The sequence below is a fragment of the Protomyctophum parallelum genome (genome assembly GCF_964188405.1).
Source record: "Protomyctophum parallelum genome assembly, chromosome: 8".
NCBI lineage: Eukaryota > Metazoa > Chordata > Actinopteri > Myctophiformes > Myctophidae > Protomyctophum > Protomyctophum parallelum.
Genome location: NC_139703.1, coordinates 13,244,022 through 13,261,907, shown reverse-complemented (window position 1 = coordinate 13,261,907; position 17,886 = coordinate 13,244,022). Strand labels below are relative to the sequence as shown.

Here is a 17,886-nt window from a genome sequence, read left to right as displayed (position 1 = left end):
GACACTACTCCTCTATTCCCTTCTCTCCTCTCCTCTCCTCATGCCGTCTTCTCTTCTCTTCTGACCTCTCTTTCTCTTGTGTTGGTTGCGTTGAGCTTCTCTTCTCTATAGAACTCCCTTCATCAAATGTCACAGCTGTGTCATGGCTGCTTAGCAACACCCTATCACATTCCACCTGACCCTGAGCCTCCTCCTTCAGCCTGTCAAATAACACCAGGACCCAGTGTCAGCCTATCATCTTGCAGGGCTCCCAGCCAACCAGCTGCTGAATAGAAAATTGTTCACCATTACATTTCAACACAGTTAATTTGATCAGGTAATCACTTTGTTTTATAGTGTAGTATGCTATATGAAAACTCACACCCGTGTGAAGTGAGGGGCGCATTTAATGTCTCATGTGTTAGCACAAATAGCCAATTTGCTCAGAGACATATCACGTAAATTCTCCTTTTACAGGTTTATGGGGACTACTCATTTTGTATGTATTGCAAATCAGAAATATCACCAAATTGTGTGTGTGTGTGCGTGTGTCTGTCTCTCTCGCTGTCTGTCACAGAATACACTTCAGATTGACTGTGGTTGGTGTGATTTGGGTCATTAACTGCTTACACAGACAGACAGACACGCACACATGCACGCAAACACGTACCATGTAGGTACTGGTGACAGCTGAGATGGAAACAGTGTCACAGACAGTGACCTGGTTACCAGAACACAACCGAAACAAAGCACCGTGTGCACGCACACATACACACACATTCCTCACATTATACCAGAGCAGCCAGACCTAAACATATCCTATGTCCAGGTGTGTGTGTGTGTGTGTGTGTGAGTCCGACCGTAACAAAACACCTTGTTTGAAGATTTCCAACATAGAATCTTTTATCTGAGCCTTGTTATTTGATCCAGTCACAAACATAGTTCTGTTATTTCAGAACCATAGACAGATAGATACGACTAGGATATATTTATATAGAGACTCAGCACTGTCCCCGCCGGTACTGAATGGATCAACATGTTTCTTTTCATTTAAATTATCTCCAGTTTGTTTTATGCATGTTTGGCCACAGACCCCCATAACTCAGTTAGAAATCTGTAGAGGTCCATTTGGCTCCATGGAACCCCCTTCAAGGACCTTGAGGGGTCCTTGCTCCTTTGACCCCCTTTTGAGAACCACTGGCTTAGGATATTTACATGTAGCTGTCGATACTGAATGGATCAGAGGAGACATGAATAGAACATGTTTAGTCCTTATTCTACTTTACCCCTATAGTGATCCACAGAATGGGGACAGAGAGAGAGATAAAGAAACAGAATGACAGGCAAAACTGGTCAATCTGATTATTATAGCCTTCTCTTTTTTTAAATATAATGACCGTGATGCTGTTGGCTATTATTTAATTGATTTTAGCAGTCATTTGTTGGTGATTAGAACATAAATAAACACAAATAAAACAAACTGATCCGAATTATTAAAGAATAAAATATTATCTTGAACAGGAGGCAGATCATAGATTACATTCTCAATTGCCACCATCTGTCTCAAAGTGCAGAGAGTCCTCTTTAGGGGTGCAAGGGTTAAATGTAATTTTCCTCTTCTACCCCGGATTTGATATTCGGTTTCCTGCACAAGTGCTGACATTTTTACCATTGAGCTAATAGATGTATCCCCTGCTTGCTCAGGGGATCAGGTCAAAATTCATGTCAGATCCTGTGTCTAGGTGAGACATGACCTTTGACACAATCTAAATGTCTCGATAGAAGATGAATCCACGGCCCGGGCGGTCAGCTCAACCGTCTGGGCACCTAGGCTACTGAGCCAGCCTGACGGCGTGCCGCAACTCCCGATCCCGATGGCCTTTGCGGCGTGTCTTCCCCCCATCTCTCTCCCCATTATCTGTCAGTCTACTATCAATCTATCAATAAAGGCAGAAAAAGCCAAAAGAAAAAGAAAAGACGAATCCACGGAGGGGTGCCCTGTGTGCAGCCACAGCTTTTTTTTAATGAGTTTCACTGTATTGTGCTCTACAGTTATCTGAATATTTGAGCTTTTCTTCTAACACAAATGTCATGGTTTGATAACTGAGCCAATTATATAATAGTCAGATTTGACGATGCACAACACATTTGTGTTCTTCATCATCTGTTCAAAATGCAAGAATAAATTATTGAAATGCAGTCTTGGTGTGTGCGACCCATTACCGTTATTTATTTGATATATGATTTGAACGGGTAACGCACCTAAAGTCAGAGCACGGTGGTCACATGAGTGTTCTTCATCATCATCAGCTGCAGCATTTTTTCCAACGGTAACAGTTACAAAGATTTAAACACAAAGTGGCAAACAGCACACATACAGTAGCTATACAAAAGTGTGCAGTTAATAAAGGACAGAAGAATGGATTACAAGACGCAATCTCATCAATAATGAACGCACAGGTGGACTTGTGGAGACTCCACAAAAGTAGCTCTGCGCAGTGACTTGACTGATCAGTGGACGGATAAAGGCACTTTATACTGTACTGCTTTTATTACTGTAAGTGATTCTAGTCTCTTGCATATTGTACCTTAGTGGGGCTTTCTGTAGTCGCATTTGAAGTCTCTAGTCTGCACACACTGTACGTTGTCTCGCCACTGCAATACATCGCTACTAGTACTCTGGGCGATCATTGATCAGCTCTGCAAGCTGATAAAAAGTGACATACAGACAGTAGTGCAGCTTTAAGTTCTCTTATGTTGAGTGCAGACAGCAGTATAGTCTTATGTGGACAGACAGATACTGTCTTACAGTATGTGAGATACAGTCAGTCAGGTACTATAGACAGACAGATACTGTCTTACAGTATGTGAGATACAGTCAGTCAGGTACTATAGACAGACAGATACTGTCTTACAGTATGTGAGATACAGTCAGTCAGGTACTATAGACAGACAGATACTGTCTTACAGTATGTGAGATACAGTCAGTCAGGTACTATAGTATCCATACTGTGTAATGTGCTGGCAGACAGACAGGTATTTGGAGGCGGTCCTCATTCGGGGGAGGACATGCAGAGAGGTGAAGCTGTCTCTCTCTATTGGCTCCCTGTCTGATGACATCAGCAGCTCGTTAATGAAACCTAGAGCGTATCCATAGCAACAGGAGCCAAACTCCTCCTCTGAGAACCTGAGAGAGTAAAACGGGATTGATATTAATATTGAATTCATATACATTGTATTAAATATTCTGTGGCATTCTTACTACAATTATAATGACAGTAGTGAACGATATATGTATAGTTATATACTGTATAGTGATGCCGTTGGGAACGCATGCCCATTCACTTATCATTTCTGTCGGGTGGAAACCTCATATATCCAAAACTGTTACTTTTCAGGATTTAAATTCAAATAAATCACAGCAGCACACTACACAATATTACATAAAAACTATATGATACAATACTACACAAACTATGTGGGAGGAGAGGAGAGGAGAGGAGAGGAGAGGAGAGGAGAGGAGAGGAGAGGAGAGGAGAGGAGAGGAGAGGAGAGGAGAGGAGAGGAGAGGAGAGGAGAGGAGAGACCTTTCAGGTGTCCATCTCTCCCGTGAGGAGAACATCTCCAGCTGTCTGTCCCAGTTCTGTTTGAAGCTCAGACTACCATGGTTACCAGGGACGACCAGGTGGTTGTCAGGGGCGATAAGAGGAACAATCACACAGTGCTCCCATCCCTCCTGCTGGCGCTGAACCCCAGACCTGGTGTAACTGTATACCATACCTATACACAACATATAATACACATACCGGTATTATAACTGTATAGCCTATACCATACCTATACACAATATATAATACACATACCGGTATTATAACTGTATAGCCTATACCATACCTATACACAATATATAATATGCATACTATAACTGTATACCACACCTAGTTATAATAATTATACATAATATGTAACTGTATACCACACAGTCATAAACTCATAATAATAATATATTATATAATAATATAAAATACCTCTCATCACCTTTAGAGTTGGAAATTCCTACATGGAGCTCAGAGTCACTCCATTCACTGGAGAAGAAAACAAAACACACCACATAACAGAACCATAAGATAAACACGCAACAGAACAGTGTCACGGAAATCGATCGAATTCGGGTAAATCGTATCAGATTGAATCTCTGACTTTAAACTCAGCAGCTCTCGAACAATGTGCTCGATTTGTGATCTTAAAAGATCAAAAAAATAATTTCAAGATTTTTCCAAATGTTAATAAATAAATAAATAAATAGCATATCTACTATTTCTGCTGTATATATAATCATGACACCCATAGGTCACATCACATCACAACACAACACAATTGCACAGCACAACACGACACAATTGAGTTTAAATGCACTGAGGACACGTGCTGGATCACTTATCTAATGTAATTTTGACTATATGCATGCACCTCATGGTACTATAGTAGCTCAAAAGCATTAAAAGCTAAACTTAAGACCTCTCAAAACAAACTGATCAGGTTACTACTAAACCTCACACTTATAGGACTCACCTAACTCCTGCTCATTATGCTAGGGTGGGTTAGCTGAGCTCAGGCCAGGGTAAAGGATAGAGTACACTCAGTACAGTACAGCATCTTGCAATGGTCCTGGTCGTCAAGATACTCAAAGGATCAGTGCCCACGTACCTATGTCTGACTGCTTCAAACGAGTGAGTAACGTCCATGGGCACAACACCAGAGAGAGCTCCACTGATCTCATTCCCACAGATTCAGCACACCAATGGGGAATGAATGAATTATATTATTCTGCCACCAAAATGTGGAATGCCCTACCACTAGCCATTAAAAGTGTGACTCCCTACCCTTCTTCAAAACCACTATAGAAGAGCACCTGTCTTCTAGCTTGCCAAAATAACTTCCGCCCCACTACTAATATGCTGTAAATATGATTTTACTGCTCCTATAGTATTGGTGATGTCTTGTATAGGACTGTATGTCTATTGATGAACTGAATACACAGGACCACAATGGAAACAAGCCCTCTGGGCTTTTTGTGTTTCCTTTTAGCACTATTGTATAACTGTACCTCTGTACTTTACAAACTTCTAATAAAGTAATCAATCAATCAATCAATCAATCAATCAATCAATCAATCAATCAGCAGTATAATAGCTACAATACAACACAACACAATAGTACCGACTGTGCTATTGCTATTAACTGATTGGTCATCACTCAGCCAACATCGTTGAAATGCCCTTGAGCAAGGCACTGAACCCCCAACTGCTCCAGTGGAGCTGCTTAGTGGCCAACAGTATAAGACTGTGGTTGTACTGGTCAGCTCCCAGGTTTTAATGTGTGTGTCTGTCTGTATGTCTGCAGGGCGTTGCTGAAAATGAGCACTTGTGCTACCCTGGGTAAATAAAGGAGAAAAAACCCCACAACATAACACAACCTTCTGGTTCCCAAGTGGCCGCTCTACCCCTGAGCCACTGCCACCCTTAAAATATGATAGCTACAACATAACACAATACAATAGCTACAATACAACAGCTACAATACAATAGACAATACCTGTATAATAGCTACGACACAACACAATACACTAGCTACAACACAACACAGATCAAACACAGCCAGCTCAGATGTGCTATGTATAGGTACAGTACGTGAGTGCAGCAGGCCCATGCTGAGCGGCCAGCAGGAAGCAGCATGGTTCGAGGTGTCCATTCATCAAGGGAGTGTGGACTCTGACCGGGGCGTCCAGCAAACCCAGCCTCAACCGGTCACCACACACTGGACACCTGCTGCTCTGTCTCCATGGCAACACGGTAGGCCCGTTTTCACATGTGTAAATGGACCTTCCACAGTGTCTGAATGTGATCATGTTGTTGCAGTTCATCATGTCTCTGACAACAACGTTCCAGGATCTGGGAAGGATCAGGAAGGAGCACATAAAGGTGTGTCTGTGTGACGGGGTGGGGGGCGTGGTTAGTGCACAGGTAAATATTTTACTTTTAGTCACAGTTAAACATTTTCTCTCCCCCCACATAAAGCAACTTTAAGTACTTTGAAGAGTGCTATCTGAGAAAGTTATATTATTATTGTTATTATGATTATTAAATATATCAATATCGAATATCAATCACTGTCAGGCAGAAATATTGTAGGCTATGTCCAAAAAGTCAGACTACTTTTCATTGGTTATAAACCACACAGCCAGACTTCTTTTAAGAAAGAAAGTATCAAAGAAAGAAAGAAAGAAAGAAAGACTAAACGTTAGTTCTTCTGATACAGAATGGAGTACTAGCCTAACAGGCCTATACTGCCTACATAAATAATTAATAAACGTATTGTTGTTACTACAGACAACACTAACCTCGCGTCACGACTCACCAGACTTTCGCAACATTCAACACCACTTGCGTCACCAGGCTTTCCACCTCGAGGTTCGTTCACGTGAAGTAGGAACCGTCCTCTGCGGAGCATCGGTTGCTCTTCGGAATAGTTTGAAGGGCGGACCCAACGTGACAACATCATAAGCCAGTGAGGCTACTAGCTAAACAACATGAGCACCAAACAGATCACCTGCAGGTCAATGAACACCCACTAACCTTCCTAACGTTGTGCCGCTGTGCTGTTTGCCTGTTTTGTGTCTCTGCGCGTGTGTTTGCGTGTCGTGATCGTGTGTTCTCGAGGGCCGAATGGACGTCGCTAGCGTGAAGCTAACCATGGCTAGCTGATGCTCCATTTTTCATTGCTAACCAAGTTAGCATTGGGGAGTTGACAAAACCATGCTTGTCAACAAAACATGTCGTTGTGCTGTTTTTCTTTGCAACTAAACGAGTCGGCCAGTTTGTTTGTGTGTGTGTGTGTATGTGTGTGTCCGCCCAGAATTGGATTTGAGGTTTATTTATTAGTTCGGTTAATTGACTGTATACACATTAAAGTTAAACACCAGACAATAGCTTAATTATGCTTATGTTTGCTCACCGCTCATTTTCACATTAAAACAGTTTCTTATTGTCTCGGACAAATCTTCCTCAAATGTTGCAGATATTTGGAATACATAGATTATACTGTATGCGTACGGTCTATCAATTATGAATTATCCAGTTAACCCTGGTGGGGCATTTATGTAGGCGAAATATTTCTAAATATTATTTCCCCTGCCGATATTGCAGATCTACAATGCGACGTGCTGGGAGCTTGTTTAGGTGCTATTTCAGTGGTTAAACAAGTCACAGGTGTACTGTGTGTGATTGTAAACGTAGTCGGTGTATCGGCACAGAATATATGAATAAAAATCTATTGTCACTCAGTAACGTTGTAGACATGTTTGAATGGATATATTAATGTACTTTATCTTGTGTGCCTGTGTAGGTATTTCCTCCATGGTGTGTGCCGGGAGGGCAGCCGGTGTCTGTTTTCTCACGACCCAACCAACAGCAAACCCTCCACCATCTGTAAATATTACCAGAGAGGAACCTGTGCTTATGGAGAACGCTGCAGGTAAGAACCTCACATTCTATCAATATTTCCAGAGAGGTGAAACCTGTGCTTATAGAGATACATTGGACCCTTTTATACTGGGGTTGAACCAGTTCTGTTGTTTTTTTCCCGCCTCATTTTAAACCAGTTCAGAGTGTTTCCACTGAAATTGAATTTAATTCCCATTTAGACCTGAGGACGATTCTACAAACGCCTTCTAAATCCTGACAGTTATCTGAAAAACCCATGCTTTTATGTCAGTGGTTCTCAAACAGTTTCATGTCAAGGACTCCCAAAAATATAAGTATTTGGTTAAAAACGTTCACTCTGAAAGAATATATATTCAAAGATTTGTGCCACATTTTCACGATTAAAATAAAAAATTGCAGACCTACAAGCTTGTAGCGTGCGTGCCACTCGGTGGCGTGCTATGAGCTTGTAGATCTGTTATTTTTCAATAGCTAAATTATAACATAATGTTTAAAACACCAAAAGGGGTTCCCGCCCAAAATGTGTTTAGTGGACACTTTAGCGGTTATATCCCCTGTGAAGTGAAGGGCAGCATTCCCAAAGCTTTCTTTTCTTTTTCTTTTTCTTTCTTTCTTAATTTTTTAACATTTTGCAAATATATATATCTCTGTGAGAATGATTTTTTAAGAATTAATAGCAAACAGGGCTAGGTTGGGGCCAGAAATTGAACATGAGATTTTGGCCAAAAGAAAAATCTATAATGAGAAACCATATCACCCCCCAGGTTGATTGTTGGTCAGTGTGGTGCTCCCTGGTGCTCAATCAGCTGATAAGCCATGCTGTGAAGTTGGGCTTCAGTAGGCTATATCCATACTGTACAGCCCTGGGTGGACGATCCAGGTTCTGAAAAGCTTTGCTGTTTGCATTACGGTGCTAAAAATAACCCATTAGATCAGAGGTTCTCAAACAGTGTGTTGAGGCATACTGGTGTGCTGTGTCTGACACAAGTCTAGGCATGACTTGGGCATGTGTGACAAGCACACATTATTATAGCAAATTTGCAATAATTACAACTATACAAAAATATGTAAATTATCGTTACTTTGAAACCCCTAAGCGTGTCAACTCACAACCAGCACATTGTTTTTACAATGCTGTGTTAAAGGATGGAAATACAGGTATTTCTGTCCTTTTTTTGGCTATTTCTTTTTGCATTGCGATATATTTTTAATTAAATCGATTTAAATTTGAAATTTGATTCGATTTTAATTTGATTTACGATAAATCGTTCCTACTGTTGTGTTCCTCTGTCAGAGGAAGCACAGCGATAGTGTGGAGGACTCCTTTCATGCTGATCTTTCATCAGATCTATGGCCTAACAAAAATGTTCAGATCGTTCAGCACTCTTCACCACAGTATGAATAGCACTGTGTTGCTATGGGACCGACTAATCCGGAAATTAACCGAAAGTGAAAAGTCTGCCTCCCTCCGCGTCCATGTATTCAGACATAAGTAAAGCATCGCTGATCGCAGTTACAAAATTCACGTTTTGGTTTAATTAAATAACGATCGTGCAAGACTCTGAGTCTCTTGACTCCCGTGGTCATCAAATTAGTGGCTTGAATGTGAGAAAAACAAAAAAATATCCATGAATTTAAGGCTTCATGGAGTGATCAATTGATAGAAAATAAGTCATTTTTGGCATAAACTATTAATTTCACCCTATATAAAAATGTAATCCCTGCATATAATGGTGTTCTCTCTGTCCAGATACGACCACATCAGACCCCCCGGGAGAGGAGGAGAGAGGGAGAGCGGAGGAGGAGGACGAGACAGGGACAGAGGAGCAGTAGGACCTGCAGCCGGTGACCAGTCCGGTCACGGGGGTTTGGGTGCGTTTGGTTCCGGGCCAGGGTCCTCTGCACCGCCTTCACACGGCCGACACGGACCTAAGAAACCTGTGGTTCTGCGAGACAGAGGTGGGACCCAGAACTCTACATGTCTTATCTCTACATGTCTATCTGTAATATATCTGATACCAACCTGTGTGTGTGTGTGTTCAGCTCTGGTGAGTGGTCCAGTGGATGGCAACCCTTCAGATCGATACCAGCCCAGCAGAACTCCCCAGTCTTACCTGGATGCCATCACAACTGGACTGGAAGACACTGGAAACAGTCAGTATCTCTCTCTTTCTCACACACATGCGCACACATACACACACCAGGTTTCCCGCGGGTCCTTAACCCTCTTATTACCCTTGACGTAATTAATCAAAAAAATCCCCCACTACACCTTTGACATAATTGACGTAATTGTTTTAATCCGTATAATCGGGGGCTTTGTTTTAAATGATGTAGAAACTTTTAGCATGTTTGGCTATAGGCTGATGTCCTCTACCTAAAACCGACACGCACGCGCGCGGTCTTTATGTGCATAGCTGCGTAAAATGCGATATTCGGGGCTTGATTAGAGCTTAATTTGACTTCGATATTAAAATAAACGATGATCGCATAGAATCGCGGACAGATGACTGTGTAACACAGTGCAGAAAGATAGCCGATGTTGATGTCAAAATCGGCATAATGGTTACCGCCACCATCAGGACTGGGTGTCTATGCTATATGCTTACCCCGTGAAAATGAAATATAGTGTGTATATCACAGATTTCTCTATTGGCATTAAAATGATTAATTCAAATTTTGAATAGTGCAGGTAGAAGGCACAATCCACTGTTGATTAGGGTGGCCATAAGGGGGTTAAAAGGTCTTAAACTTTACTTTCAAAATGGTGCAAGAACCCTGCGCACGCACGTACACACAATCGCACAATCATGTAATACTGACATATAATAAGGATGAAATATCTGGTAACATTTCAGTTTTGATTGATAAAAATATGTCTACATTAATTTGTTTCTCCCTTTCCCAGGCGGAGTGGCGTACCCCTCCAACCTGTCCCCTGGCCTGTGCCCTTACGCCGCTGCGGGACATTGTCAGTATGGCAGCACGTGCCCTTATCTCCATGGCGACCTGTGTGACATCTGCAGGTTGCAGGTTCTACACCCTCACGACGCCGAGCAGAGAACCTCCCATCAGAAGGTTGGTTCTGCTGCCCACATATCATTGCTGTCGGAAAGAGAAAGACACATCTCGTCTCTCATAGTATAACCTTTTGTGTTTGTTTGTAAATGAATGCCCTACTTGATGATACTACACAGCGTTAGCCTGGAAACCAGACAAATCTGACATGGCAAAAAAGGAAAAAAAAGGCAGATTTGGTCTGGCCCCGCTTGTTGTGATTGGATTTTGCTGGCCCCAATGTTGTGGGGAACCAATCGGGCACTATTATGAAATAAGGGTTGGCTTTTGGAATTCGCATGTTCCACACAGAGATTCCAGATTAATATTTACGCAGTGATATGACTCTGGCCATGCCAGGCTAACACCGTGTTTTGTGTGACACTCACTCAAAAGTAGCAGACCCACAAGCTCGAAACGTGGCATGAAGTGACAATTTGTGAGCGTATATCTGCTACTTTGAATGCTGAATAGGACATATGAGGTTTCTACCCGACAGACGATTTGAAATGTGATCAGAGACTGGGAATGCAACAATTAATTACGGTAAACTAATTGAATCAATTAGGGATGTACCGATGAGACATCTTTGCCGATATCAGATATAATTAATTGCTGTTAACAGTTATTGCCGATAACCGATGTTGATATGATCTCATTCTGTATTTTAACAAATTAATAATTTTGGCCATTGTGAAAAATGGCTTATAACCACTGAATTTGAAAAAAGCAATGCCTCTTTATTCCAAACTTAGGGATGCAATGTTATTGAAATGTTGGCCCATATCCCAACATAAACAGCTTGAATGTAGTATTTTTATTTAAAAGCTTCCACGGAAAACACTCATTATAATTTGCAGCCTTCATCACAAAAGGCTTTAAAAAAAAGAAAATCAACATAATTATTATAAAATAAAATATCTGCTAAAACCAATGCCGATTACCGATATATTGCTTTAAGGCCAATATCGGTCGATACCGATGTGTTGACCGAATCAATAGATTATAAATAAGTAAACAATGGTTGCAGCCCTATATTTAGACCTTGGCGTACGACACCGTATGTGCAATCACATACTCGTTTAGAGTTCACTCTGGACTCCCGGTTGGCTACCAAAATGCCAAGTTAGAACTACCAATGCTAGATTTGGGCGGGAGTTTATGTTGGCACTGATCCAATCCCCTGTCTATTTACAGATGTGTATGTTGGCATTTGAAGCGGACATGGAGAGAGCATTTGCGGTTCAGCTGAGCCAAGACAAGGTTGGTCTAATGCCCGACCTTCACTGACTCCTAATCTCTGACGTTCTTCTACGTTTATTTGGACGGGACAGTGCATATCGAGGAACAATAGACATAAATACATCGGATCTAGCAAGACTACACATTTACATGCTATCCAGAGTCCCCAGACCCATGTAGCGGTTTGGTACCTTTTGGGTGGTTCGCTGGGGTGCCAGTCAGGGCGGGGCCTGACAATAAAAGTATTATATAAATCAAACCCTACAAGGGGTGCATGTACTCACACATAAACCCTCAAACGTATATAGCGGGGAAACCATGAATCATAAATCATTTGTCAGTAAAATCTTAAATGCACCAAATAGTATAATAATAATATATGTATATACCGTAATCTGTCAGTACATTTCAAAACACTTATTTAAACTCAAAACAGTCAATCACAGTCAAGAATGTCAAAAGACACAAGAAAGGTCAGTTTCAAGGTTTGTATTAGAAACCAGAAGCATTTCAGTTCATACATACATATAGCACAGTTTAGTCCATTTCAGGTTTTCACCATAAGCAAAATAACCCAGGTGCCGTGCACCACGGTTGTAAAACCAAAACAAAGAAACTCCACTTCGGGATTTCGTTTAGACCCAACAAAAGAAAAGAAAATAAACAAGGCACTGAAGGCAGCGTCCTGGCGCGTGCGTGTGTGTGTGTTTGTGTGTAGTGTAGGGTGTTAGCCCCGCTGCTAGCTCCTTGTAGCTCACCAACAGCAAGTTGCAACCCTCAGTAGTAAATACAGCTCCTCTCAAGAGTCAAGACACGCTGGCTCGGATGCTTCCTCTTGGAAATACAATGTTGTCGAGTTGCAGCGATGTCGTTTAGACGAGAGGCACTGTTTGTTGAACGTTCCCTAGGACAACCCGGGCTCGACGCTGGATTACTGTCAGGCGATCCTCCGGTGTTTCCATCAATGGAACGGGCATGAACCGCGGACTTTAGCTCGCGTTACTATAGCCTACTACTGAATCTAAAGGGGTAAGGGCAAAACTCCGTCTTCACCTCACAGTCTTCACACACAGCCTTCACACTCCGCGCCTCTCTGTTCAAAGTGACAGCTCCGTAGCTGATAAGGGCTGGGCTTCCGTGTTGTGGCCAACCAGCGGCACGCAACTCCTAACGTAACCGCCAGTCACCGTATTTGTGTGGGGAATAAAATGTTTAATATTATTGTTGTTTTGGCGGATCGCTACACCCATTTATCAGGTGTTGATCCAGAGTAAATCACATTAACCCCAGACACATAAATAAATGTCACAATGCAAAGAAAATGTGTGTAAAACACGCTATCTAAATAAGATTCTGTACATCGTGTTTGTTGTATCTATTCTATATGGAGGTGGTATTGTATTATAATTTATTTTATGCTCTAGGTGTGTTCCATCTGCATGGAGGTGGTATTGGAGAAGGCAGTGCCCTCTGAGAGGAGGTTTGGGATTCTGTCTTCGTGTTGCCATAGTTACTGCCTGGCCTGCATTCGGCAGTGGCGCTGTGCCAAACAGTTTGACAACAAGATCATCAAGTAAGTCTGTTAGCTCTGATCAGTATTGATTGATGGATTGAATTCTTTTTTTACATGATTGCATTTACAAGTAAAAACGCGTGCATACGATTGTCAAAAGGATATACACAAAACGGCTCGAACGCTTTTTTCCATTGTGGTCCTTTCAAAGATGGTTCAGCACACTACAATGTAATATATCTGTGTTATAATTAGGGCATATTTATGGTAGGTGTAGAGTATAAGAACGTGCCCTTACCCATATTAAGTATATATGGGTGTCCCAGACCTTCACAAAGACTTCAACTAGATACTTGCTTACCTCACTGTTTTTGCAATCCTGTGAACCATACACATTTTCATGTGAGTTACACTCTCCTCGACTCGAAGTCACTATAGGCTAAGAAAGTGGGCAGGGAGAATATAAGTGTTGTGCAATGTACTTTAAGGATTAATCTAATCATTTTGTTTTGAGAAGTCTGTAGCTTTGTTTTGAACTAAGATATTAGTGGTGCTAGAATACCAGGAGCTACAGAAAGAGTCTAAATGACATTGTACTTGTGTCTGTTAGATCTACTATTATTATTGTCATTAATCGATCTGTTTGTCTGCAGGTCATATCCAGATTGTAGGGTGGTGTCATGAATCTGTCTGTCTGTCTGTCTGCAGGTCATGTCCAGAGTGTAGGGTGGTGTCAGAGTTTGTGATTCCATCACTCTACTGGGTGGAGGACCAAGGCGAGAAGGACAGACTGATACAGCACTTTAAGACTGGAGTCAGGTCTGTCTGACTGTCCTTATTTTGGTTCTGTATTTATCACATCAACTTTACAGACCCGCTGTTCCACGATTAACATAAAAATCCTGTAACGTAACAGAATTTAATGCCTGTAATGTGATGAGTTACTTTTAAAACTAACGTTACTCAACACAGGTTATGACAAGACCAGATTTATTTGTAAAACATTATATTTGAAACTACCAGAAATGTACGCTTCAGAAAGACTTTAGCCAAACAAAAGACTGTCTGTTTGACTATCTGACTACCCTGTCCTGTCTGTCTACAGTAAGAAGGCGTGTCGGTACTTTGACCAGGGTCGTGGTTCGTGTCCATTTGGAGGGAAGTGTCTGTACCTCCATGCGTACCCAGATGGTACCAAGGCTCAACCGGACCGACCCAGGAAACAACTGGGCTCAGAAGGCAATGTGCGGGTAAGAACACATGGATTCAAGTTCTCTGTTTGCCTGAGACCTGACTGGTTTCAGTCTTTTTTTCTCTCCATAAGACTATTAAAAGATTACTTTTAAAGAATCTTCTGGAGAAAGGCATAAAAGGCATAACAACTCGGGTCCAGGCATTCAGGCTCAGTTTGATATGTAAAGGTCCGAATGTAAACCCATCCTGAGGGCCTGCCCTGGACCTGGAGTTTGTATGCCCTTTGATCATAATCTTTGCTTTCTCCTGAATATTATTCCATTCCATGAGCACCAGTAGTTGAGGGATACCACTAGCGCTCCTGTAACTTCTCTCTTCAATTGTAAATTGATGTGCAGAAGCATCTTCCATAAAACCGTAAAGGTCTGCGAAATGACAGTCAATCAGTATACATTACAAAACATGCCAAACGTTTTGTTGCCGTCGGGCAGAAACCTCTTATTATGGTCTTTCTATTAACTTTTTGTTTTTGTTTGTTCGTAAAATAATTAACTACTTAATGATACGACACAACGATAGCCTGGAAACCAGACAAATCTGCCATGCTCGTTGTGATTGGATTTCACTGCCACCAAAGTTGTGTGTCACCAATCAGGCCCTATTATGGAAATATGGAGCGGGTTTATCACCAGAGGCATTTTTGGAAATGGGAATGCAGGTCCCACACAGAGATTCCAGATGAATATTTACGCAGTGATATTAGTCTGTGTTTAATGCCCTACTTGATCATACTACAGGACCACACACAAGTAGCAGATCCACAAGTTTCAAAACGTGGCGTGTTCGCAGCTTGTAGATCTGCTACTTCTGCTATATTTGAACTTGAATCCTGAAAAGTAAGTTTTGGACTTAACATAGTGTTTTTTGGTTGTGTAGTTTTTGAACAGCGTGCGTCTGTGGGACTTCATCGAAGAGCGTGAGCAGAGATCCGCTGCACTCCCACCGTCGCATGAGGATGATGTCACAGAGCTGAGGGAACTCTTCATGCAAATGTCAGGACCGAGCGACAGCAACGAAGCCACGCCCACTGGAACACAATAGACTGACTGACTGACGATTGATTAGGTGACGGACTGACTGACGGACTGACAGACTAAATAATAGACAGACAGGCAGACGGACTCACTAATAGACAGACTCACTCACTCACTAATGGACAGACAGACAGACAGGGTTGTGTTGTAATGGAACTAGACTGCATCCATCCATAGTTTTTACCCAGTTGTTTGTCTTCCTGTCTCACTTCCTACTGTCAGTCTGACTGACTACCTGTCTGTGGACCCGAGACGAGTGTCTAACTGAAGGCTTCTCGTAATGATCATGACTTATTTGACCTGGTGAGTTTTGTCCTGGAGGTGGTTGATTCGTCATAATGATCATGACTTATTTGACCTGGTGGGTCCTGGAGGTGGTTGATTCGTCATAATGATCATGACTTATTTGACCTGGTGGGTTTTGTCCTGGAGGTGGTTGATTCGTCATAATGATAATGACTTATTTGACTTGGTGGGTCCTGGAGGTGGTTGATTCGTCATAATGATCATGACTTATTTGACCTGGTGGGTCCTGGAGGTCGTTGATTCGTCATAATGATCATGACTTATTTGACCTGGTGGGTCCTGGAGGTGGTTGATTCGTCATATTGATCATGACTTATTTGACCTGGTGGGTTTGGTCCTGGAGGTGGTTGATTCGTCATAATGATCATGACTTATTTGACCTGGTGGGTCCTGGAGGTGGTTGATTCGTCATAATGATCATGACTTATTTGACCTGGTGGGTCCTGGAGGTGGTTGATTCGTCATAATGATCATGACTTATTTGACCTGGTGGGTCCTGGAGGTGGTTGATTCGTCATAAAACTTCCATAGACATGGTCAAACACATGAAGTCACAGACGGAACACAAAGCCAGGAGATGGATGGATCAAAAAAAGAAAAAAGAAAAAAAAAGAATAATCAAACTGTCTCCTTGAAGTAAAAAGGGATCAGAATCAGTGTCATAAAGCCGTTGTCATAGATAGCAGTGATGTCATAGCCTCGCTATGACGTCACTCTCTAGTGAAAGTGGGCATTCCAAAAGGAAGTGAGGTCAGTCTGAGACAAGCTGTAAATAATCTGAATAATTACAGGAAGTGGCTTACTGTCTTCACATTGTCAAAGGATGGATTTTTTAATTGCTATTAATTGCATTTTTTGTAATTATTGGCAATATTTATTGAATCACGACGGTCGATTATGTTGCTTTGAAGAGCAGAATGTGTGTCTCTCTGGTTGTAAGGTCAAAGTTAAACCTTTTCAGAGATTACATCCTAGATGTATTTAGATTACATGTCACGTCGATTTCCCTCCATCACACAGCCTTCCTTCTCGCTCATGTGTTTTACACCAGTGGTTCTCAAAGTTGGGTCCAGAGGGTCCCCAGCTATTTTTTTTTTAACCCTTTAAAACCCTATTTTATACTTTGGATGTTTGAAAATAGCCGATCTAGCTTGCAGATTGGCTATTTTCAAAATAAATGGAAAAATGCAGAATAATTTAGGGAAAGAAATAGGCCCTAACAGGAAAATGATTGAGGAGCACTGGTGTAACTACAGGTCCCTAGAACGACCACTGGTGTAACTACAGGTCCCTAGAACGACCAAAAGAAGCAGCAGTCGGTTAGACCCCAAAAGACAGAAATGAGATTGTTTAAAAAGAAAAAAAATAAGAAAACTAAGCTGTTCTTCATTTTAAATGAACTGCATGTGTCTCATTGTTTTATCTTGACAGGACACATGAATGTGTGTATGTGTGCGTGCGCTGCATAATGAAATGTCAAAACAAAAAAAAATAAAATAAATATCAAGTGAATCTGCAGTGAACCTTACCGATTGAAGTAAACCTGATGTAAAATGAGTGCGTATGTGTACATAATGTGACTGGAGAAATGCCCAATGCTGTCAATGTTACTACAATTTGATGACCCATAATGCGTTTAATTGCTACTGTTTCGTGAACTCCGAGAAGCGAACAGTGACGATGTATCAGACTTTCACAAACTTGTTGCGTGAATAAAAACCTTGACAGACGAGAATGCAGTTACTCTGTTATGTGAATAAAAACACTTTGACAGACGAGGATGCAGTCTCCTCCGAACGTTAGAACTCCTCTGTGAATAAAACACTTTGACCTGAAGATGCAGTTAAACTCTGTTCTGTGAATAAAACATTTTGACATGAAGACGCCGTGTCCTGTCCTGTCCTCTGAACATTGCAGTTTACAGACACCCAATGAAAGCAATCGGATGTTTGAGATCCAGACATTTATTTTGGTCTATGGCTCTCATCACCCAGAGTAT

The 17,886-nt window shown here is 41.6% G+C and overlaps 2 protein-coding genes across 3 annotated transcripts; one reads left to right on the top strand and one right to left on the bottom strand.

Moving 5' to 3' along the window:
* Nucleotides 1-4: 4 nt before the first annotated feature.
* Nucleotides 5-5,905, bottom strand: mkrn2os.1 (MKRN2 opposite strand, tandem duplicate 1; the record flags this gene model as incomplete). Its single annotated transcript, XM_083771019.1, has 5 exons — nt 5-200; nt 2,990-3,166; nt 3,567-3,759; nt 4,018-4,064; nt 5,670-5,905. 5 exons carry the CDS (start codon nt 5,903-5,905, stop codon nt 5-7), a joined length of 849 nt encoding a protein of 282 aa, XP_083627145.1.
* Nucleotides 5,906-6,507: 602 nt separating this feature from the next.
* mkrn2 (makorin, ring finger protein, 2) lies at nt 6,508-17,768 on the top strand. 2 transcript variants are annotated; one of them, XR_014569686.1, is made up of 11 exons: nt 6,508-6,594; nt 7,384-7,512; nt 9,232-9,440; nt 9,525-9,635; nt 10,390-10,559; nt 11,736-11,801; nt 13,205-13,353; nt 14,002-14,112; nt 14,399-14,543; nt 15,424-17,143; nt 17,175-17,768. XR_014569686.1 is itself a non-coding variant. In XM_083772151.1 (10 exons), the coding sequence occupies exons 1-10, from the start codon at nt 6,569-6,571 to the stop codon at nt 15,586-15,588; spliced, it is 1,281 nt and encodes a 426-aa protein (XP_083628277.1). In that variant the 5' UTR covers nt 6,508-6,568; the 3' UTR covers nt 15,589-17,768. The 2 variants fall into 2 exon arrangements, 1 of the variants encoding a protein (XP_083628277.1); XM_083772151.1 differs by having other exon boundaries at nt 15,424-17,768.
* Nucleotides 17,769-17,886: the final 118 nt, after the last annotated feature.